Raw genomic sequence first — 24,837 nt, 5'->3', positions numbered from 1 at the left:
TATTGATGTGGATAGAAAATTGGTTGGCAGACAGGAAGCAAAGAGTGGGAGTAAACGGGACCTTTTCAGAATGGCAGGCAGTGACTAGTGGGGTACCGCAAGGCTCAGTGCTGGGATCTCAGTTGTTTACAATATATATTAATGATTTAGACAAGGGAATTAAATGCAGCATCTCCAAGTTTGCGGATGACACGAAGCTGGGCGGCAGTGTTAGCTGTGAGGAGGATGCTAAGAGGATGCAGGGTGACTTGGATAGGTTAGGTGAGTGGGCAAATTCATGGCAAATGCAATTTAATGTGGATAAAGGTGAGGTTATCCACTTTGGTTGCAAGAACAGGAAAACAGATTATTATCTGAACGGTGGCCGATTAGGAAAAGGGGAGGTGCAACGAGATCTGGGTGTCATTGTACACCAGTCATTGAAGGTGGGCATGCAGGTACAGCAGGCGGTGAAAAAGGCAAATGGTATGTTGGCATTCATAGCAAAAGGATTTGAGTACAGGAGCAGGGAGGTTCTACTGCAGTTGTACAAGGCCTTGGTGAGACTACACCTAGAGTATTGTGTGCAGTTTTGGTCCCCTAATCTGAGGAAAGACATTCTTGCCATAGAGGGAGTACAAAGAAGGTTCACCAGATTGATTCCTGGGGTGGCAGGACTTTCATATGAAGAAAGACTGGATCAACTAGGCTTATACTCACTGGAATTTAGAAGATTGAGGGGGGATCTTATTGAAACGTATAAAATTCTAAAGGGATTGGACAGGCTAGATGCAGGAAGATTGTTTCTGATGTTGGGGAAGTCCAGAACGAGGGGTCACAGTTTAAGGATAAAGGGGAAGCCTTTTAGGACCGAGATGAGGGAAAACTTCTTCACACAGAGAGTGGTGAATCTGTGGAATTCTCTGCCACAGGAAACAGTTGGGGCCGGTTCATTGGCTATATTTAAGAGGAAGTCGGATATAGTCCTTGTGGCTAAAGGGATCGAGGGTATGGAGAGAAAGCAGGTACAGGTTTATGAGTTGGATGATCAGCCATGATCATACTGAATGGTGGTGCAGGCTCGAAGGGCTGAATGGCCTACTCCTGCATCTATTTTCTATGTTTCTATGTTTAATCAGCCTTCAGGCAAGTAACATAACTGCTCCACATACAGTGGGCAACTTGATAGCTGTTTATTAGGATGTAGTGTACAGGAAATACTTGTAAGAACAAGACTTAAATTTTGCTCTTCTGAATAAATCATTTTCATTATCAGCATGTCTGTGATCAGGTAGAATCAAGGTCAGGAACTGCTTGTTCCTGTCACTGGGCATACCTGAGTTTCTCACGTATTAACTGAGCGTATCCGTGCTGCATGTATTACATTACTGGTGTGATTCTATAAAAGCAATTCCCATCACCAGGGTATGTACTTACGATAGATTTTCAAATATGATTGGTAATGCCTTGGCAATGGAGGTAATTTGATCAACCTCTTCCACGTGTAACTAACCATTGTGGTTTGTGAGCCATTTGTATGTCAGTTGGTATATACTGTCTTCCCTTCTAAAGAGCAATCATTAAATGTTGCACCAAAATCAAGCCTACCCAAAGGTTGTCTTGTAAGGAATACTAAATACTCTCTTACATCTTGATTGGCCTATCTTCTTATTGCCTAACTTACACTTTCAAAAACCTCAGGTGAAACCCTGAATTGGTAGTGAGTGAGAGAAAAAAAAAATTTAAACAATTGGCCAAAATAAAATTAATGGGGGGGGTAACAGAACATTTGGATTTCTGACTCTCTCATACCCCAATGCCTATTTTACATAGGAAGTTTTGAGAAATGCAATCCTATATCCCCTGAGGACATACATATTTGGGCGGAAGCAGGTCCCCACCTTAAGAAAATATGCCAAGATACAAAGTGGACACTGACCTGTCTGGGCTGAAATTGATATATTACTGGCCCAACACAAGATGGGAAATGTATGATATAAACCAGCGTTCTGAGTTTGTTAGTTGCTGTTATTGATTGCATTGAAATTTAGGAATAGGTGGCATTGATGTATCATTGATGAATGGGTTTTATTATTTTTCCCCTCTCCCCTTTAGGGACATTCCAGTTATATCACTCACCTTGACTGGTCCCCCGATACCAATTTCATAATGTCGAACTCAGGAGACTACGAAATCCTATATTGTAAGTATTCTAATAATACTTCTTAAAAGTGAGAAGAGTCTTTTTAAGGTAATTTCCAGTGCTCACGTTGCTTTGCTTTATGTCATTTAGAGAAATATATTTCCATTTATGTAAAACCATAATGCAACTGTAGTATTTCATGAGTGTCTTTCTGTTTCAAACTTTATAGAACCATAGAATATTACAGCACAGAAACAGGCCTTTTGGCCCTTCTTGGCTGTGCCTAGTCCCACTGACCTGCACCTGGACCATATCCCTCCATACACCTCTCATCCATGTACCTGTCCAAGTTTTCCTTAAATGTTAAAAGTGAACCCACATTTACCACTTCATCTGGCAGCTCATTCCACACTCCCACCACTCTCTGTGTGAAGAAGCCCCCCCCCCAAATGTTCCCTTTAAACTTTTCCCCCTTCACCCTTAACCCATGCCCTCTGATTTTTTTCTCCCCTAACCTCAGTGGAAAAAGCCTGCTTGCATTCACTCTATCTATACCCATCATAATTTTATATACCTCTATCAAATCTCTCCTCATTCTTCTACGCTCCAGGGAATAAAGTCCTAACCTATTCAACCTTTCTCTGTAACTCAGTTTCTCAAGTCCTGGCAACATCCTAGTAAACCTTCTCTGCACTCTCAACTTTACTAATATCCTTCCTGTAATTCAGAGACCAAACCTGCGCACAATACTTCAAATTCAGCCTCACCAGTGCCTTATACAACCACACCATAACATTCTAACTCTTATACTCAATACTTTGATTTATAAAGGCCAATGTACCAAAAGCTCTCTTTACTACCATATCTACCTGTGACATCACTTATAGGAAATTTTGTATTCCCAGATCCCTCTGTTCTACTGCACTCCTCGGTGCCTTATCATTTACCTTGTATGTTCTACCTTGGTTTTTCCTTCCAAAGTGCAATACCTCACACTTATCTGTATTAAACTCCATCTGTCATTCTTCAGCCCATTTTTCCAGCTGGTCCAAATCCCTCTGCAAACTTTGAAAACCTTCCTCATTGTCCACTACACCTCCAATCTTTGTATCATCAGCAAATTTGCTGATCCAATATACCACATTATCATCCAGATCATTGATATAGATGACAAATAACAATGGACCCAGCACTGATCCCTGTGGCACACCACTAGTCACAGGCCTCCACTCAGAGAAGCATTCCTCCATTACCACTCTCTGACTTCTCCCATTGAGCCAACATCTAATCCAATTTACTACCTCACCATGTATACCTAGCGACTGAATCTTCCTAACTAACCTCCCATGCGGGACCTTGTCAAAGGCCTTACTAAAGTCCATGCAGACAACATCCACTGCCTTCCCTTCATCCACTTTCCTGGTAGCCTTCTCGAAAAACTCTAATAGATTTGTTAAACATGACCTACCACGCACAAAGCCGTGTTGACTCTCCCTAATAAGTCCCTGTCTATCTAAATACTTTTAGATCCTATCTCTTAGTGCTCCTTCCAATAATTTACCTACTACCAACGTCAAACTTATCAGCCTATAATTTCCTGGATTACTTTTAGAGCCTTTTTTAAACAGCGGAACAACACGAGCTATCCTCCAATCCTCTGGTACCTCACCCGTGGATACCGACATTTTAAATATATCTGCCAGGGCCCCTGCAATTTCAACACTAGTCTCCTTCAAGGTCCGAGAGAATACCCTGTCAGGTACTGGGGATTTATCTACTCTGATTTGCCTCAAGATAGCAAGCACCTCTTCAATCTGTATAGGTTCCATGACCTCACTACTCGTTTGCCTTATTTCCATTGACTCCATGCCAGTTTCCTTAGTAAATACAGACGCAAAAAACCCATTTAAAATCTCCCCCATTTCTTTTGGTTCCATACATAGCATTTTAAAGTATTTTTTTGCACTTATACTCAAGTACTTTATTTGATCCCTGTTTCCTATACATGTCATACATCTCTTTCTTCTTCTTTATCAGAGTTCCAATATCCCTAGAGAACCAAGGTTCTTTATTCTTTTTCACTTTGCCTTTACTCCTGACAGGAACATGCAAACTCTGCACTCTCAAAATTTCTCCTTTGAAGGCCTCCCACTTACCAACGACATCTTTGCCAGAGAACAACCTGTCCCAATCCATGCCTTTTAGATCCTTTCTCATTTCTTCATCCTGAGGACCAGATCTATCTTTATCTATGATCAAGTTGAAACTAATCGTGTTATGATCACTGGAACCAAACTGTTCCCCTACACACACTTCTGTCACCTGTCCTAACTTGTTTCCTAATAGGAGATCTAATATTGCATCCTCTCTAGTTGGTATCTCTATATATTAATTTAGAAAACTTTCCTGAACACATTTTACAAACTCTAACCTGTCTAGACCTTTAACAGTATGGGGGTCCCAATCAATACGTGGAAAATTAAAATCCCCTATTATTACAACTTTGTTTCCTGCAGTTGTCTGCTATCTCTGCAGATTTGCTCCTCCAATTCTCGTTGACTATTGGGTAGTCTATAATACAACCCCATTAATGTGGTCATACCTTTCCTGTTTCTCAGCTCCACCCATATGGCCTGGGCAGACAAGCCCTCTCAGTCCTGCCTGAGCACTGCTGTAACATTTTCCCTGACTAGCAATGCCACACCACTCCCCCCCACCCTTCATCCCTCTGCCTCTATCACGTCTGAAACATCAGAACCCTGGAACATTAAGCTGCCAGTCCTGCCCCTCCTGTAGGCAAGTTTCACTAATGGCTACAATGCCATAATTCCATGTGTCAGTCCACGCCCTCAGCTCGTCAGCCTTCCCCACAATACCCCTCACATTGAAATAGACACACCTCAGAAGGTTATTACCACTACACACAACCCTTCTATTTGTGACTTTGCATGAACCTTTAACATCATTTATTTTCATCCCCACTCCACTATCTGCTCTGGCACTCTGGTTCCCATCCCCCTGCAAATCTAGTTTAAACCTCCCCCCAACAGCACTAACAAACCTCCCTGCAAGGATATTGGTCCCCCTGTAGTTCAGGTGTAACCCGTCTCTCTTGTACAAATCCCACCTGCCCCAGAAGAGGTCCCAATGATCCTGAAATCTGAAACCCTGCGCCCTACACCAGTTCCTCAGGCATGTGTTCATCCTCCAGAGCATCCTATTTTTACCCTCAATGGCACATGGTACAGGTAGCAATCCTGAGATTACCACACTCGAGGTCCTGCTTTTTAACTTCCTACCAAACTCTCTCTAATCACTCTTCAGGACGTCCTCACTCTTTCATCCTACCATGACATCTGGCTGCTCACCCTCCCATTTCAGAAGAGACATCCCTGATCCTGGCACCCAGGAGGCAACAAACCATCCGGGTGTCTCTGTCGCGACCCCAGAACCTCCTGTCTGTACCTCTAAATATCGAGTCCCCTATCACTACCACTCTCCTCTTCTTTCCCCCTCCCTTCTGCACTGCAGAACCAGACTCAGTGCCAGAGATCCAGCTGCCGCAGCTTGTCCCAAGTCATCCAACCCCCCCCCCCCCCCCCAAAACAGTATCCAAATCAGTAATTTTATTTCCAGCATCTGCAGATTCACTCGTGTTGCATCCAAATCGGTATACTCGTTGTTGAGGGGAATGGCCACAGGGGAGCCCTGCTCCACGTGCCCTTTCCCCTTCCCTTGCCTGATGGTAACCCAATTACCTGTGCGCTGCTCCTTTGGCATAACTACCTCCCTGAAACTACTATCTATAAACTCCTCATTCTCCCGAATGATCCAGAGGTCATCCAGCTCCTGCTCCAGTTCCCTAACGTGGTTTGTTAGGAGCTGCAGCTGGATGCACTTCTTGCAGGTGTTGTCAGGGACACTAGATGTCTCCCTGACTTCCCACATCCTGCAAGAGGAACATTCCAGCATCCTGCCTGGCATTCTCTCTAAACGAACAAAACAAAACTTACCGGAACCTACCCTTGCCTCTGCCTGTTCACGCCGAAGCCTGTTGAGCCAAAGCCGTCCCACTCTGACTCAGTCCACTCCGACGATGGCCGCTGTATATGGCGATCTTTTTTTAAACTTTGGCGCACTATGTCACGCGCCTGCGCAGTCTAGCCTCTTTTCCCCAAAAAAATGGCTTCTCTCTGAGATGTCTTTAGTCCTTCACTCTCAGCCTCTTGCTTCGATTTAAAAATCACAAATTGTTCTTTATACGCTGTTTAGTCACCCATGCCCAGAATCAGACATAACAATGTCTTGTTCTACAACCAATTGTACTGAGGGGAGTTTACTAAATTTCACAATGCATGCATAATCTGTACATGAACTCTGCCAACCTCAGCAGCTGATTTCAGAATTCAGTGGTGCATGGAGATTTTTCTTTGTAAATAGTACATAGCACAGTACAGCATTGGACATGCATTTTGGCCCACAATGTTGTGCTGATATTAATGGCAATTTAAGCTAAATGATCTCCTTTTGTGTATCATCCATATCCCTCCATTCCCTTCAGCCCATCTAGTCAATGTTGAATTATTATTCTGCCTAGTCCCATTGACCTGCAACTGGACCGTAACCCTCCATACCCCTCCCCTCCATACTTAAATGTTGAAATCAAACCTGCACCCACCACCTCTGCTGGTAGCTCATTCCACACTTTCACCATCCTCTGTGAAGAAGTTCCCTCTCATGTTCCTTTAAACCTTTCACCCTTGACTCATGACCTCTAGTTCCAGTTTTACCTGACCTCAGTGGAAAGAGCCTGCTTGCATTTACTTTATCTATACCCTGCATAATTTTGCATACCTTTATCAAATCTTTCCACAATCTCCCACACTTCAGGAAATAAAGTCCTAACCTATTCAATCTTTCCCTACAACTGAAATCCTCAAGTCCTGGCAAGCTCCTTGTGAATTTTCTCAGTACTCTTTCAATCTCATTGATATCTTTCATGTAGGTAGGTGATCAGTACTCCAAATTAGGCCTTACCAAAGTCTTATACAATTTCAATGTAACATCCCAGCTCCTGTGCTCAATACTTCATTTTATGAAGGCCAATGTGCCAAAAGCACTCTTTACAACCCTACTTACAAGGAATCATGCATCTGTAATCCCAGATCCCTCTGTTCTACTGCCCTCTTGAGTGTCCTACCATTCAATCTGTAAGTACTACCCTGGTTTGTCCACCTGAAGTGCAACACCTCACACTTACCTGCATTAAATTCCATTTGCCATTTTCAGCCTCTTTTTTCCCAGCGTTTCCAGATCCCACTGCAAGCTTTGAAAGCCTTCCTCGCTATTCACAACAGCTGCAACTTGGTGTGATCTGCAAATTTGCTTATCCGCTTCAATCGCATTGTCATCTACATCAAATATCTGGATGATAAACAACAAAGCACCCAGCACCAATCCCTGCGGCCAATGTCAATTCCAATTTACTACCTCACCCTGAATGCCAAGTGACTGAAGCTTCTTTAAACAACCTCCTATGTGGATCTTGTCAAAAGCCTTTCTGAAGTCTATGTAGACAACATTCACTGCCTTTCCTTCATCAGCTTTCCTGGTAACCTCCTTGGAAAAACTTCATTTGTTTAGTTAAGAATCTCTTAAACTCCATCAAATTGCCTGTTTCCACTAATACCCCAGATAATGTATTCCAAGCATCTACTACTCTTTGTATAAAAAAAAAACTTGCCCCTCAAGTCACCTTTAAATTCTCCTTAATCCCCTCCCCCCAACTTAAAAGCACGTCCTTTGGTGTCTGATATTTCCACATTGAAGAAACGGTTCTGACTATTTACTGATGTCAACCATAAATTTTAAAACAGCGGTCTGGTCTTCTCACAGCCTCTGACACTCTAAGGAGAGGAACCAAAGTTAGTCCAACCTTATACACGCTCATCCAGGCAATATCCTGGTAACCATCTTCTGTCCCCTCTCCACATTCCACACAACATGCCTGTAATGGGGCGACCAAAATGCATGTACTACTTCCATGTGCATTCTGACTGAAGTTTTACATAGCTTTAGCGTGACTTTCTTACTCCAATACTCAACATCCCTGCTGATTAAGGCAAGCATGCCACCTTTTCCACTTTATCCACCTGCATTTTCATTGAACTGCAGACCTATAATGGTAATAACATTATAATTCTATATACTGATTCAGGCTCTAAGTTCATCCTTCTTACCTGTAATACACCTACCATTGAAATGAATGCAATTCAGCCCATTACTCCAACCATTCCAACCCTAATGGTCCCTCCTTTCAGTCTTATCACGCCATCTTTCTTGCCCACAACCCTACCACCTGTTCAGAATCAGAATCAGGTTTAATATCACTGGCATATGTTGTGAAATTTGTTAACGCTGAGGCAGTAGTACATTGCAATACATGATAAATCTAGAAAAAAATAGTATGTTTATGAAATAGTTAAAATTAGTGCAAAAACAGAAATTTTAAAAGTAATGAAGTAGTGTACATGGGTTCATGCTGCCTTCCTCTGAGTCCCATCTCTCTACCACTCTAGTTTAAACCTTCCAGAGTAGTACCAGCAAACCTCTTGGACAGCATTTTACTTATCCTCCACTTCAGCTGTAAACCATCTTATTTGTGCAGGTCCCAAGTGCCCTTGTGGTTTTTCACCATTCTTTGCTTAGGCTTGTTTATGGTCTCAAATATTTCATAACATTTGTATGCATTTTTATGTTGGTACAGTTTTGTCCTCTTTTGCACATCATTGCAATTTTGACTCAGCAGTTTTCTTCTGGTCCTCATTCTAAATTTCAGCCACTTAATTAAAACACAAACACAGATTGCTGCTAGGTGAACAATGTACTTTGGTGTTTTGTGCATTGCAATACTAGTAAAGCAACTGGAAGAATATGGCATTAAGGATTGTGTTCTAAAGGATTGCAATTATATTGTGGAAAATGTGATATCATCCTCTGTGTGCAGAACACAAAAAAAAATCGGTATTTTAAAGGTGAGAATGTGTGTAATAATTGACTTCAAAGGGACCTTGAGCTTCATTGTACATGGGCCTCTGAAGAACAACATGCAGATAAAGAAAGCAGTTAAGAAGGCAAATAGTACTTTGGCCTTTAAGATCTGAATACAGGAGTCAATAAGCCTTGTTTTAATTGTATTGGGTGTTGGTGAGATTACTGATGAAGTATTGTGCATAGTTTTGGTCTCTGCCTAAAAAAAACGTAATGTCCCTGAAGTGTAGTTAAAGTATTGATTCTAGGTATAACAGGCTTGCCTTTTGAGAAGATATTGAGTAGACTGGGCATCGATTCCATTGAATATAGGAGATAGTGAAACTTAAAACATTGTGCAAGGATGTAATGAGTCAAATGAAGAGCAATTATTTCCCTAGATGAGTAGAGATCTGCGGTCACAGTCTCAGAATGATGGCTAGACTATTTAAGACTGAGATAAGAGAAAAGTTTCTTCACACACAGATCAATAGATCTCTGAATATTAAGCAATTCAAATGGGATAGCGCAAGAAAGATATATAAAGATTAGCTATATTTGTCATATGTACATCAAAACATATAGTGAAATTCATAGTTTACGTCAAATCAGATCAGCGAGGATTGTGGTGGGTGCCAACATGGTATACTCACAACTCACTAACCCTAACCTTATGCCTTTGGAATGTGACAGGGAACTAGAGCACTCAAAGGAAACCCATGCATTCATGGGGAGAACATACAAACTTCTTAAAGCTATTGAGACGGATTCCTAAGGAATTGCAGAACAATTCCAAGGGATGGCTTCTGATCCTATTTCTTATGATGTTTATGAAAAAATGAATTTGAAAGTTTCAGATAGGAAAAGGAAGTGTGGATATCCCAAAATACATAATCCTATTTTCAATTCTGTTCTTTATGGTCTTCTGAGAGAAATGAGGATAGTAGTGCAGCAGTTGGTGGCACTACTTTGTTTCCCAGAATCAAAGGTTTGATCCTGAATTCATTTGCTGTTTGAGTGGAATTTGACCATTTTTCTGTGACTGTGGGTTTCCACTGGGTGCTCTGGTTTTTTGCTCAGAACCCAAACAATTACTTGTCGGCTAATTTTCCTAATTAGCCGGCTGGTGGCACAGTGACATCAGCGCTGGACTCCGGAACAGAGGTTCCCGAGTTCGAATCCAGTCGGGCCGATCCCGAGTATGCTTTCCATCCACACTGGGTTGAGTGTTGAGCTCGCAACTCGACCTCGTAAAATAAAGAAAAATACTGTGAAATGTCTGTGTGAGGAGTGGAGCGCCACACAGTCTTTCGTTCCGCACCTTGCAAGGCATGAAAATGCCCGACCCTGGCCTCTCAGGCCTGAGTTGACGTCGTCATAATTGGCTGCTGTAACCACCCCTTAATGAAAGCAAGTAAAGAAAGAACCGTGGAGTTGTCGGATATGAGAGAGTGAATTTGCTACAGGGTAAAGGAAAGGGAAATGGGATTTATTGAATTACTGAACTGGGAGCCAGCATGGATGTAATGAGCCCAATGGCCTCCTCCTTCACTGTAATGAGCAATTATCCAGCATTGGCTTAGCTTGGAGGCTTGGGGGAAAGCAACTTTAAAAAAAAAAGCCGACATACTTAAAAAGTTCATATTATTGGGTCAAACGAAATTTAATTTAGTCCTGGGATTACTGAGGAATAAAAGACAAGCTGCATGGTATGAAGTAAACATGGAACAAATGTTAGTGAGTAACCTTAACGGGACAGGGAGGTAGATGAAATTGTATCTGTCTATGTGTAAGATATCTTTGTCAGTCAAATATGTTTAGATTAATCTTGATTTGTGTTTTTAGGGGATATTCAAAATGGCTGCAAGCTGATCAGAAATCGTTCTGAATGCAGGGATATGGAATGGTATACATATACATGTGTTCTGGGCTTTCATGTTTTTGGTAGGTGGTTATATTTTGTATACTCTTGCATCAGTATATAAAACATGCAAATTACTTTGTTTCCCTGAAGGTGTACTTCTCCTTTTTAAAAGTATGTACAACATCCCTTGCGTGACAAGGTGTTTGTTTCTGGAAAATGGGCCATATTTGACTTTCCATAACGAATATCCACATCATTTGCTTAGGAGCCCAGAAAGAGAGTTGGGGAAAAAATGCGTTGATTTACTTCCTCATTTACCACACAAGTCCCATGAAAGTGAATTTTATTTAGATTTTTAGTTAATTATTTGTGAGTTCTGTAAGGGTGAATCTGCACAACCTAAGCAAACATATTGCTGGGGTATCTGTAATGTAGTAATTCAAACTGAAGCAAGTGGCTGACAGAAGGTCTGTTACAGGCAGCCATGTAGTAATGATAGGTTAGTTCTATATGCTGAGTACTTGAATCATCAGATAGTTTATATTAAATTGTGAAATTGTCGTTGCTCTCAGCTTTTTTATTTATTAATGAAGAACATTTGACAGAATCACTGTTTGTTACTGAGAAGTAGGTTTGATATACTACTATTTGCATATTATAATTAAAGACGACACATTTGAAGTAAACTATACTATTACTCCACAGACCAGCATCAATTTTGTTGCTGTTAATATTCTTTAACTTTTTTCTTGAATGGAATGTTACTCAAAGTTTAAGCAATAAACACCAACCAAATAAGTTGCACTTATTAAATTTTGAAATATAAAAATACTACTCTCAGTCAATAATACTACTTGTGAAAAATTCAACTAACAACATTAGAGGTTAAGAGCAGGGGGAGATGCTGTGAAATTTAATAGCCAGTTTAATATTGAGAGATTCCTGGCAGGTCCCATCACACAGTTTAGTGCAACTAACAGTGGTCTGAATATAAAAACATAATGGCTTGGAGCAAGTGGTATTTTCAGCCTCCACAATTTCACCTAACTGCTCATTCAACATGTAATGTCAAGACCTTGGGTGATTGTGGAGAATATCCTAACTGAATCTGATGTCCATAAGGTATAGGAGTAGAATTAGACCATTTTGTCCATCAAGTAGGCTTCTCCATTTCATCCTGGTTGATCCAATTTTCCTCTCATCCCCAATCTTCTGCTGTGAATATACATAAAGACTTGGTCTCCACAACCGCCTGAGGCAAAGAATTCCACAGATTCACCACTCTCTGGCTAAAGAAATTCCTCAACACCTTTCTAAAAAGGCACCCCTCTATTCTGAGGCTGTGTCCTCTGGTCTTAGACTCTCCACATCGACTATCAAGACATTTCACCATTCGATAGCTTGCAATGAGGTCACACCACACTCTTCTGAATTCTAGTGGATATGAGCCCAGAACCATCAAACACTCTTCATATGACAAGCCATTCAATTGTGGAATCATTTTTGTGAATCTCCTTTGAACCCTCTCCGGTATCAGCATATTCTTTTAAGATAGGGGCGCAAGACTGCTCACAATACTACCAAGTGAGGCCTCATCAGTGCTTCATAAAGTCTCAACATTGCACCCTTCTTTATAAACTCTATTACATACTTGCGTTGGGAACGAAAGGGAAGAAGAAGGGGCGCCAAGGGGAAGTGATAGGCTGGTGAGGAGAAAAGGTAAGAGACCAGAGTGTGGAATAGAAGACAGAAGGGGAAGGGGGAGAATTACCGAAAGGAGATGTTGATGTTCATGCCATCAGGTTGGAAGCTACTTAACTGAAAAATGAGATGTTACTCCTACAACCTGAGAGAGGCCTCATCATTACATAAGGAGGTCTTGAATCGATATGTTGGAACAGAAATGGGAACTAGAATTGAAGTGGTTGGCCATCAGGAAATTACGCTTCTTGCAGATGGAACTGAGGTGCTCGACAAAGCAGTCCCCCAATCTACATCGGACCTCACCGATGTGGAGGAGGTCGCATTGGGAGCACTGGATACAGTAGATGACCCCAGCAGATTTGCAGCTGAAGTGTTGCTTCATGTGGAAGGACTGTTTGGGGCCCTGAATGAAGGTGAGGGAGGAAATGAATGGGCAGGTGTAGCACGTCTGCTACTTGCAAGGAAAAGTGCCCTGAGGAAGATTAGTGGTGAGGGTCAAATGGACAAGGGAGTTGTGGAGGAAGTAATCCTTGCGGAAAGTGGAGAATCTGGTGTGGGGGGTAAAGGCATAACTATTATTCATGACAGATTAGTTCTTTATAAATGCTCATTGGGATGGTACTCAAAATAGGGAACTCACTGAATGCCAGTAGTGGTAGAAATAGAAATCTGTGTGAACTGAAGTTGGATATATTTTAAATACTTTATTCTGTGATGAGGCTTATTTGTAGCATACACTCAAATATATAGAATATAACCTTGTCCATTCTTCTTTGTTGCTTGTTTCCTTTGCTCTTTAATATTTTACAGGATCAATCAAATGTTTAGTTCAGTTTTACAGTAGAAACATGTATTCTGTAATGAGTCTTTTGGGGGAAAAAATTATAAATGCCAGCCACCTTCTAATTTGTGCATGGAAAATATTTACAAAGGAAATATTTGAGACTACTAGACAGGTATATGGAGGAATTTAAAGTGGGGGGTTATATGGGAGGCAGGGTTTGATGGTCGGCACAGCATTGTGGGCCGAAGGGCCTGTAATGTGCTGTACTATTCTATGTTCTATGAAATGAGGATTAGACTAGTCTGTCCTTGGTTGGCTATCAATGAAGGAATCAGTAGTACTTATTGATTTAGTTAAACAGTTCTGTAAATGTTTGATAAACTAAACTTCAATTCTTTCACATACCTCTAACATTTACAAGCATCATCTTAGACCAACAGCATTGAATTTGTAAGCAATGTTTATCACTGCTTATAAAAATGACAAAGTTGATCTCGTCTGTTTTCAAGCCGTATTGAATTTTACAAGGTGAACATTTTACAATTACCGGTAAAAGTTTTCTGAATGGAAAGTTTTCTTACCATGTTTACTTTCAGTATTATCAGATAGCCAGTTAAATTTAACCTATTCCTGAAGCCATATCCATGTCAAATGGAAACAACTACAACATGCATCGTAATTTTTTTCTTTAAATTTCTTCCAGGAGTATGGCCTGAAGGCTCAGATGGAACAGACATCAATGCACTTTGCAGATCACACAACAAAAAAGTAGTAGCTGTTGCTGATGATTTCTGCAAAGTTCATATCTTTCAATATCCCATCTCTAAACCGAAGGTGAATGAGACTTTATTTGCTCTGAATGTTTCTAAACTAAAAATTGCACTATTATTGCAGAATGAGAATCCAGATCTTGAGACCAAATACGGTTCAGTGACTTGGAGCACGTCTTTTTATACTGTATATAAGTATATAATTCGCTTTTATGATTATTAAATATATACTTTATTTATTTAGAGATACAGCATGGAACAGACACTTCCAGCCCAATGAGCCGCAATGCTGAGCAACCCATTTCCCTAGCCCTAGCCTAATCATAGGATAATTTACAATGGCCGATTAACCTACTAACTGGTAGGTCTGTAGACTGTGGGAGGAAATCGGGGCGCTTGGAGGAAACCCACGAGTTCCCAGGAGGATGCTGGAACTGAACTCTGAACAGTGACACCCTGAGCTTTAATAGTGTCATGCTATGATAATAATAATAATTAATAGTGTCATGCTAACCACTAGCTATAGTGGTGCCCAACCCTCTTTTGACTTCTATCAAGTGTCATAGTTATGGGCTTTATTTTGAGACCATTTTTAGGTCCCATAGATGGGAACATGGGGATATATCATTTTTAACATTATGACCACAGAAAAACTTGCAAATTCAGTGGGTCAAACTCCATATTTGGGTAGCCCTGTTTGTTGCAACCAGAGAATGTAAGCATAAGGTTAGAATGTTTGAGAAGAAAATAAAAACAAGTGGAAAGATTGTTTTTTTTAAAGTAAGTGTTAAACAGGAAATTCAAATATGTAAAAGCTTAAATTGATCTCTTAAAAAAAGAAAATAGAAATCTTGTACAAGTTCATTTGATCAGTTTGATCATTTAAGCTTCTTTAATTTTCAATATTCAATGTCTTAATGTTCTTTACTATCTGGCTTTGCTATCTCTGTAAAGTGAAAAGGATGTTAATACCTTTATGATGCTAGTTAAAGAGGCTGTTTACAGGAAGTGCTTTTTGTTTCTGAATGCAAATTTAGAGAAGTTCAGGGTGCACAAGTACTTTTATTAAATACTAACTACATTGACTTTTGTGGGACTGAAAATCAGGATATATTTATGTCAGCTTTAGCTTTTCAATTTCATGAACTGAAATCCACATAAATGTACTTTTCAAATAAACTACAAGATCTGATACAAAAATAGTCTTGGCAGTGACAGCAAACTGCTGTACTTCCATATTCATTGCCTCATTGACTGCTGGCTGCAGTCCATCTCAAGCTCTGTGTTTCTACCATTAATATTTACTGCTACATTTACTTTCCTGCAGTTTGTTAAAAAAAAATACTCTGGCACCACAATTGATTGTGTACACCTTGGGGATAATTTTAGTTCATTGAAACACTGCTTCTGTACTTAACTTTTCTTCTCTACTGTAGTGCTTGCCTAGGATTCCACAATGGGTTTGAAACAGCTTTACTATCAATACTGCATCTCTGAACTCTCCCTTTGCAAATAAATTCTTGACTTTCCAACCAATAGACCTAATAAGTGGCAACCCCACGATGATTATTCTCAACACAGCCATCCCACAAGGATGCGTCCTTGGCCCTCAAATCCGATGTAAGGAGATAGCAAACCTAGTAGCATAGTGTCATGGCAACATCTTTCCCTTAAGGTCAACAGTGCAAAAGACCTGGTGATTGATTTTAGGAAGGCGAGTAGTGTATATGCTTTTGCCTGATCAACAGTTCTGAGATGAGGAGGGTTCAAAATTTTGAATTCCTAAGAGTAAACATCATCAATAGCCTGACCTAATCCAACCATGTTGACACCACAACTAAGAAGGCCCACCAGCAACTCTGCTTCCTTAGGATTCTAAATAAATTTGGCATGTTCCCTTTGATCCTTACTAATTTTTGTCAATGCACCATAGAAAGTATCCAGTCTGGATGTACCATGGCAACTGCTATGGCAACTGCTATGTCCATGACTGTTGTGGACACAGTTCAGCACACCACAGAAACCAGGCTTTCCCTTGTTAGATTCTGTCTTCATTTCTTGCTGCCTGGTAAAGCAGCCAGCATAATCAAAGGTCCCAGCCACGCCCGTCCCCCATAGGGCAGAAGATACAAAGGTTTGAAAGCATGTACCACCAGGGTCAAAGACAGCTTCAGTCCCACTTCTCTAAATGTTTCCCTACTTCAATAAGATTGACTCTTGACCTCACAAACGATCTCATTATGATCGTGCACCTTACTAGCTACCTTCTCTGCACTGTAACACTTAATTATGCATTCTGTTACTGTTTTATCTTGTATTACCTCAATGCACTATTGTATTGAATTGATCTGTATAGATGGTATGCAAAACAAATTTTTCACTTACCTCGAGAATAATAAACCAATTTATCAATGTACTAGAATGCTATAATTTGGTAGTATCATCATTTATCTTCATGCCACAACTTCTCAGCTGACGCACAATGGAACTATTGATTTGTCTATGATTATAAAGGATTGAAAAGTGGCAAGTAGACCACCTTTATTCAGGAAAGGTGCAATGTTCTTGTAACCAAAGGCTGTTTAATTCAACAGTTGAGGAAGGTTTTAATAACAATAATTAGGGGAAAAATATTAGAAATTTAGAAGACAAATTAATTAAGGAAAGCTGGCAGAGGTTTGTGGATGAAGAGAAAATCGGCAGTGTTTAACAAAATGAACTGAATTGAGATTTGTAGGCTAGGAGAGTTGGTGACAAAATAGATTTTTTTAAAAAAGCTTATTTGCTTTTCCAGGCTCTTGCTTGGTAGAAAGCAGTATTTCCCAGCAGTTAGTACTTGGACCACTGGTTATATATAAATGATTGTGTTTTGAACAAGGGAGTAAAATTTGAAGATTTGCTAATAAGGGAATTTGAAAGTGTAACTGGTGAGGAAGATGCCTCCAATCAGACCTGACAAAGATTTGGTCATTTTAAACATACAGATCAGGTGATTAGAAAGAGGCAGATCTGAAGTTTTATTATTTAGTTGATTCATGTTTTAATTTTATAATTTTGCCTTATATTTCCAGGCTCCAAGTCACGTTTACAGTGCACACAGTAGTCATGTGACCAATGTTAGTTTCACCTACAATGATGGTCATTTGATTTCGACGGGAGGCAAAGATACTAGCATCATCCAATGGAGAGTGTGGAGAGCAGCAGAAAAAGCGCCTCTTTCATCAAATGAAAGCAACCTCGAGCAAAGCTCTTCACCACCACCTGCTGCAGGTCCAACAGAAAATTCGCCAGTGTCTTAAAACTTCAGACCTATAGGAGATTCTTGGCTTATTTGATGAGGAATGGTAGCTGGGCATTGTGAATAGGGATGCTGGATTTGCTTAATTCTGGTCTAATCCTCTATTGAAAGGATGGAAAAGATTCCCAAGGGCTTCATTTGAAAGTGCCAAGTGAATTTAATGACTGGCCAAAGTTCTTCTTGGGAAGAAATTACAACTGTTAAGATAGATTTTAGGCAACAGTTATGAAATCAGAAGTTACTGTAAATACTGGAAAATTCTTCTGTGGTTGGGATATGCTGAGTTTGCTTTGTATAATAAAGCATTTTTTCCACATTGAACTTAAGTGGTTGCATAACAAATAACACTAACTGTTAACTTCAGTCAGAATTAACTGTCATTTTATCAGGTCTGTTTGTGGCCAAGAATTGTGAATGAGATTGACTCATGCAGAGTCTTCTGATTAACCATGACTGCCATAATCATGGCACTGCCTTCTTGAATACTGAATATGCAATGTCTCTGCATCACTCACTTCTGATGATCATGTAGACATTTTTGAGTTCTCTTGATTTGAAGTAGGCTTACTTATATTTTTTTTCCAGATGAATTAAACTATACCTCGTAAAGTGGTCGCAAATCTACACATATCTTCTATTTTTTTAAATTAACATTAATTTCCAGTAGCAGGCCTGTATTAGGAGCAGTCACATCATCTAAAGTAAACTCAGCCCTTTGAAGTACCTATCAGATTTTGCTGAAGTACAAACTGCCTGATTGTTTTCTCCTTCCTAGTCTGGTGAACTTTGAGATGTTGATACCCTGGTTTTTTTTTTTGCTTTTCCTACTTCATCATGAATTATTCAGTCCACCAGTTATTATGTATTAATTCTGGCCATGGTCAGTCATTGAGAACATGGCATTTATTGTACCCAATTAGGATATCCAATTATAAATTGGTTTAATGTTTTCTGAGGGTTTTTCTATTTTTCTCAGTCTTGGAAAATTGCACTTGCAACATGGGGAAAACAGTCACTGACAATATGCAAGGGGAAGTGTCCAAATGAGATTATTTATAATTTGATTTGCATAGTGTAAAACTAAATCTTTTATTTCATATGTTGATCCAGTGCTTTAGATTTATTAAGAAGTCATAGTTAGCAATTCTAGATGTTGTCAAGTGTGCTTAAGTCTTAAGTGTGAAATCAAGTGTTTACCAGATTGTGCCATTCCAAAGTGGATCAGAACTGTCATTCCCTTTGAACATGAACTCAGGATTAAATAATTACCAGGCATTGAGCAATTGCTGATCCAGAGGAAGTGCCTAGATGGGCTCTAAAATATGTAGACCTCCTTTATTTTATAATAGGTGCTATCTGGGGATGCTTTTGACATGCAAAAGCCTTACAACTACCAACTGAAGGTATAACAACAAATTGATGCATCGGTCTGCAATAACTTAGTGGATTTAACATGGAAAATATGTTGCTGTATTAAACATAAATGAAATTGATTGTAAGGGAAGTATCAATGACCAAGGGTTTTCCAATGTGTTGATATGAGAATTGTTTTCATGCATTCCTGAAAATGGCATAAGAATTGATGAAAAATAAATAAGTGATCAGAGTGAAAATTCACCTGTTGTTGACTTTTCAATGCTATATGGTTTAATCTGTTGTTCAGTTTTTAATGTAATTCACTAGTAAGGGTACAATTATTATTCATCCAAACTTACCCTGATAATGTCAATGATGGGTCATTTTTTTTCTAACCACTGCAGCCCAAAAGGGGGTGGTGCTCTTAAGAATTAACAAATTAACTAATCAGCAAAGAAATTGCAGGTGTGTTTCCAATCCAAATGGTGTGTTTGTCAGTTTGAACAATAGTATTCTCACGACCCTGCTTCCATAATAGAGAGCTGTTGTCATAGTGCTTTGCTGGAGCACGTGCATGTTGTGGACATTTGACTGATGGAAGACCAAGACAGCAAGTTCCTTAGTGGGGTACAAATCTTGAACAGCTCTGATTTGGATTTAAGTTGCAATGACATCTCCTCTTTGGAAATAAGTGTTTTAAAACAGTCTGTAATTACAGATATTAGAGGTAACAGATACAAGGTCTGTTACAGTTCTGTATCCCTAACAAATAAATACACTGCTATAACATCCTTAATGATAGCTTCATCCTTAATTATAGCTTCTAATTATAGCCTATGACTTGTGTTAAGCTTGTAGTTTTCCTATATTGTCTTTTTTGAATAAGGGGGTTAAGTTTTGCTATTTTATAATCACACAGTACCTTTCCCAAATCTGGGGAAAGTTGGAAAATTATAAATGAGCATAGCAGTTACATTGAGTTACTGGGATTGTTAAATGAAGAATCCTCACCACCTTGGGGATTGTAATTGAAAATGACGATCTCTAGGGTAGTGATAGTGATCAGGCTGTTTACGCTGTGAGCTGACATGCTGTCAGCAGGTTGTTGGAACTGTGACCAAGTAGTTCACATCTCCAACAACCTGTTTAATACCCCAGGAACTGTAATGTTCACCAGTTCCTCTGACCCTGTTCCTGATTGAAAGCCACTTTAGGATGTTACATGTATCCTCATTAGTGAATGTCAATGCAAGTTACCTGTTTAATTCATCTGCAGACTGTTATCTGTGATTATTAACTTCCCTATAGTGCCAGCAATCACTTTATTATCTTTTATCATCAATGCCTATAGAAACTATTAATATCTCACTTTACAATTTATCTTGTGCTCTAATCTTACCTTCTAATTTAATTTTATCATTTTGATCATTTATTTATTTATTGAGGTACAGTGCTGATTAGACCCTTCCGGGCCTTCAAGCTGTGCAAGCCTGCAACCCTCAATTTAACCCTAGCCTAAACATGGGACAGTTTCCAATGACTAATTAACCTACTGACCAGAACGTCTTTGGAATGTGGATGGAAACTGGAGCACTCAGAGGAAGCTCTCGTGGTTGAAGGGAGAAAGTACAAAATCCTTATAGACAGCAGTGGGAAATGAGCCCGGGTTGCTGGTACTGTAAAATGTTGTGCCCACCAATACGCTACCATGGCACCCCAATACAGATCAGCATTTTTAAAAACTAACAGCTTATCACCTTTAATATTACTGGGTGAATTAGTCATCTTTATAGAGTCAAAGAGGTACAATATGGAAACAGGTCCATACACCACACAGACCATACCATACGTCAGAATTGAACCCATGTCTTCAATGCTATAAGGCAACAGTTTACTAGCTGGGTAGTGTTTCACCCTTGTTTAATCTGCAGTATTCAAGGATACACTGTAGTTTGCTTGAATATTCTAAAGAGGAAATGAACAAATGTTTGATTGTTCTGCTTGGGCAGGATACACTTGGACAATACACACTCTGCCTAGTTCTTCCCGGTCACCAAAATTCACAAAGCCTCCACCAGAGACTCCATCATGAAGGTTCGTGCATTTACGCAGGAATAAAAGACAAATGCGAGTCTACAAGCTTCACGGTACCATTGTTGACTAGTTCTGGCCTAAATGTGCCTTCTCCTAGCCTTTCACTTTTGTTTCTTTGAAAGCTGTTGACGTCATCCTTGTCACTGAGGGCCAATTCATCCAAATGACTGCAGCTTAACAGTATGATGCTTATGAAATAGTCTAAATTCCAGGGACACTCAGTGCATCTTTGGTTGGATGCTCCAATTATCCATTCAGATGTTTCCAGTACAGCTTACTTTCTTGATCACTTGAAGTGGAAGTGGGCAAATGGAAAGAAAGCAACATCTTTCCAATAACATGACTCCTGCACTGAACTCAGCCACTCCAGCAAGTCGAAAGGGAAGTTGGAGCATTTTGACAGCAGATCAGAGTATGTTCTCCCCTTTTGACATTGCATGATAGCAGAATCAGGTTTAATATCACTGGTATATGTCATGAAATTTGTTATTGAGGCAGCAATACATTGCAATTGATAATTTAGCTATAAACTATATTAAATATAAATTCAAGTAATGTAAAATGAAAAAAAGTGGGTTCATTGTCCATTCAGAAATCAGATGGCAGAGGAGAAGATGCTGTTCCTGAAATGTTCTGCTACCCCCACATTGATGGTAGCAATGGGAAGAGGGCATGTCCTGAATGATGGGGGTACTAAATGGTGGATGCTGCCTTTTTTTTTGAGGCATCACCTTTTGAAGGTGTTCTCTGCTGTAGAGGCTAGTGCCTATGCTGGAGCTGGCTGAGTTTACAACTTTCTGCAGCTTTTTCCTATCCTGTGCAGTGGCCCAGGACTGTGATGCAACCAGTTAGAATACTCTTCATGGTACATCTAGAAACTTGCAAGAGTCTTTGACAACATACCAATTCTCCTCAAACTCCTAATGAAATACAGCCACTGTAATGCCTTCTTTGTAATTGCATCAAGATAGATAGATCTTTAGAGGTTTGACATCCAGGAACTTGAAACTGCTCACCCTTTTCAATTCTGATCCCTCAATGAGGACAGGAGCGAGTTCCCTTGACTTCCCCTTCATGAAGTCCACAATAAACTCCTTGGTCTTACTGACACTGAGTGCAAGGCTGTTATTGCAACACTAATCAACCACTTATTCTATCTTGCTTCTGTATGCCTACTAGTGACCATCTGAAATTCTGCCAACAATTGTTGTGTCATTGACCAATTTATGGCATTTGAGCTGTGCCTAGCCACACAGTGGTGGGTATAATTGATAATTAAGGTCATAACTATCTGCCAATAGAAACTTAATTATTCATTTAATTTTGGAGTACCATCCCCAATGTGAGTGTGATAGATTGTGAATGATACCAATTAATGCCACATTTATAAAGCCACTTAAAACATGTCAGCTCATTTTAATGGGAATTCAACTAATTGGATAGCCAATAGCTTTTTTTAAAAACTAATGATTCAATCTGGTGTTTGCACCTAGATACTCTTTGAGTGAACTCTTGAGTCCCAGATATAAGACCATAAGATATAAAAAGCAGAATTAGGCCATTTGGCCCATTGAGTCATCTGTCACTTCATCATAGCTAATCTAATTTTCCTCTCAGCCCCAATCTCCTGCCTTCTCCCAGTAGTCCTTCATGCCCTGCCCAATCAAGAATCTATCACCTCTGCCTTAAATATATATAAAGGCTTGGCCTCCACAGCTGCCTATGGCAACAAATTTCATCAATTCACCATTATCTGCCTAAAGAAATTCTTCACCTCAGTTCTAAAAGGACACCTCTCTATTCTGAGGCTGTGTCCTCTAGTCTTAGATGCTTAATATCCACTCTATCAAGGCTATTCACTATTTGATAGGTTTCAATGAGGTCACCACTCATTCTTCTGAATTCTAGTGAACAGAGGCCCAGAGCCATCAAACATTCTTCATATAAAAAACTATTCAATCATTTTTGTGAGCCTTCTTTGAACTGTCTTCAGTTTCAACACATCCCTTCTAAAATAAAGGGCCCAAACCTGCTCACAATACTCCATGAGGTCTAACCAGTGCTTTATACACACCTCAATATTACATTCTTGCTTTTATATTCTAGTCCTCTTGAAATGAATGCCAACATTGTTTTTGCCTTCCTCATCACTCAACCTGCAAATTAGCCTTTAGGGAATCCTGTACAAGGACTCTCAAGACCCTTTGTAACTCAGTTTTTTGTATTTTCTCTCCATTCAGAAAATAGTCAACTCTTTCATTTCTTCTACCAAAGTATATGACCATACACTTCCCAAGATTGTATTCCATCTGCCATTTCTTTGTCCATTCTCCAAATCTGTTTAAGTCATTCTTTTGCCTCACTAATTACCTTCATACTGTCTGTAAACTTTGCAACAGAGCCATCAATTCCATCATCCAGATCATTGACATATAACCTAAAAAGAACTGGTCCCAACACAGACCCCTTTGGAACACCACGTCATTGTAGCCAGCCAGGAAAGGCTCCCTTCATTCCCACTCTTTGCCTCATATCAATCAGCCACTGCTTTATCCATGCTAAAATCTCACCTGTAATACCATGGGCTCATAGCTTGTTAAGCAGCCCCATGTGTAGCATCTTGTCAAAGGCCTTCTGAAAATCCAAGTACACAACATTAATCAACTCTCTTTTGTCTATCCTGCTTCTTATTTCTTCAAAGAATTCCAACAAATTTGTCAGGTATTATTTTCTCGCAAGGAAACCATGCTTATAACAGCCTGTTTTATCATGTGCCTCCAAGCACCGAGACCTTACCCTTAATAATCGACTCCAACATCTTCCCATCCTCTGAGGTCAGACTAACTGGCCTATAGTTTCCTTTCTTCCGCCTCTTTCCCTTCTTGAAGAGTGGAGTGACATTTGAAATGGTCCAGTCTTCCAGAACCATTCCAGAATCTAGTGATTCTTGAAAGATCATTACCAATGCCTTCATGATCTATTCAACCACCTCCTTCAGAACTTTGGTGTGCACACCATCTGGTCTAGGTGACTTATCTACCTTTGGACCTTTCATTTTCCCAAGAACCTTCTTTCTAGTAATGGTAGCCACACACTTCATGCCCCCGACACCTGGAACTTCCACCATAGTGTTAGTGTCTTCCACAGTAAGGACAGATGCAAAATAATTTTTTAGTTCATCCGCCATTTCCTTGTCCCCTATTAATACCTCTCCAGCTTTGTTTTCCAGTGGTTCAATATCCATTCTTGCCACTATCTTTTACACTTTATGTATCTGAAGAAACTTTCGGTGTCCTCTGTAATATTATTGGCTAGCTTACTTTCGTATTCCATCTTTATCTTCTTAGTTGCTTTCTGTTAGTTTTAAAAAGTTTTTCAATCCTCTAACTTGTTCTGTTATATGCCCTCTCTTTGGTTTTTATGTTGGTTTTGACTTGTTAGCCACACTTGTGTCATCTTTCCTTTGGAATGCTTCTTCCTCTTTGGGATGTATATATCCTGTGCCTTCTGAATTAAATCCAGAAATTCCAGCCATTGCTGCTCTGCCATCATCCCTACCAGTGTTTTTTCTAATGAATTCTGACCAACTCCTCTCTCATGCCTCTGAAATTCCCTTTACTCCACAGTAATACTGATACATCTGACTTTGGCAGATTACCACCATAACTTGTTGAAAGTTAGACTGAGAAAGGTTCTGGTAGAAAAAGGATCCACAAGGAAAATTGTAGCAGATCAATAGAAACCGCAATCAGGGAAGTGAAGGTCAGTTCTATTATTTCTGCACTACTAGGGTGCTGAAACATTTCTAAATATCAT

At 39.8% G+C, this 24,837-nt stretch overlaps 1 protein-coding gene across 5 annotated transcripts in view; it reads left to right on the top strand.

Annotated features, from left to right (window-relative positions):
• The window catches only part of LOC140730394 (echinoderm microtubule-associated protein-like 4), a 236,006-nt gene extending 216,822 nt beyond the window's left edge, over positions 1 to 19,184 (top strand). For all 5 annotated transcript variants that reach the window (XM_073050716.1, XM_073050715.1, XM_073050713.1 and 2 more), the window contains 4 exons: positions 2,095 to 2,182; positions 10,997 to 11,095; positions 14,207 to 14,337; positions 17,345 to 19,184. In XM_073050716.1, the coding sequence (XP_072906817.1) occupies positions 2,095 to 2,182; positions 10,997 to 11,095; positions 14,207 to 14,337; positions 17,345 to 17,572 (546 nt within the window). In that variant the 3' untranslated portion in view covers positions 17,573 to 19,184. The remainder of the gene's footprint in view (positions 1 to 2,094; positions 2,183 to 10,996; positions 11,096 to 14,206; positions 14,338 to 17,344) is intronic.
• Positions 19,185 to 24,837: the final 5,653 nt, after the last annotated feature.

The sequence above is a fragment of the Hemitrygon akajei genome, chromosome 7 (assembly GCF_048418815.1).
Source record: "Hemitrygon akajei chromosome 7, sHemAka1.3, whole genome shotgun sequence".
Taxonomy (NCBI): Eukaryota; Metazoa; Chordata; class Chondrichthyes; order Myliobatiformes; family Dasyatidae; genus Hemitrygon; species Hemitrygon akajei.
This window is presented reverse-complemented; position numbering and strand designations above follow the sequence as displayed.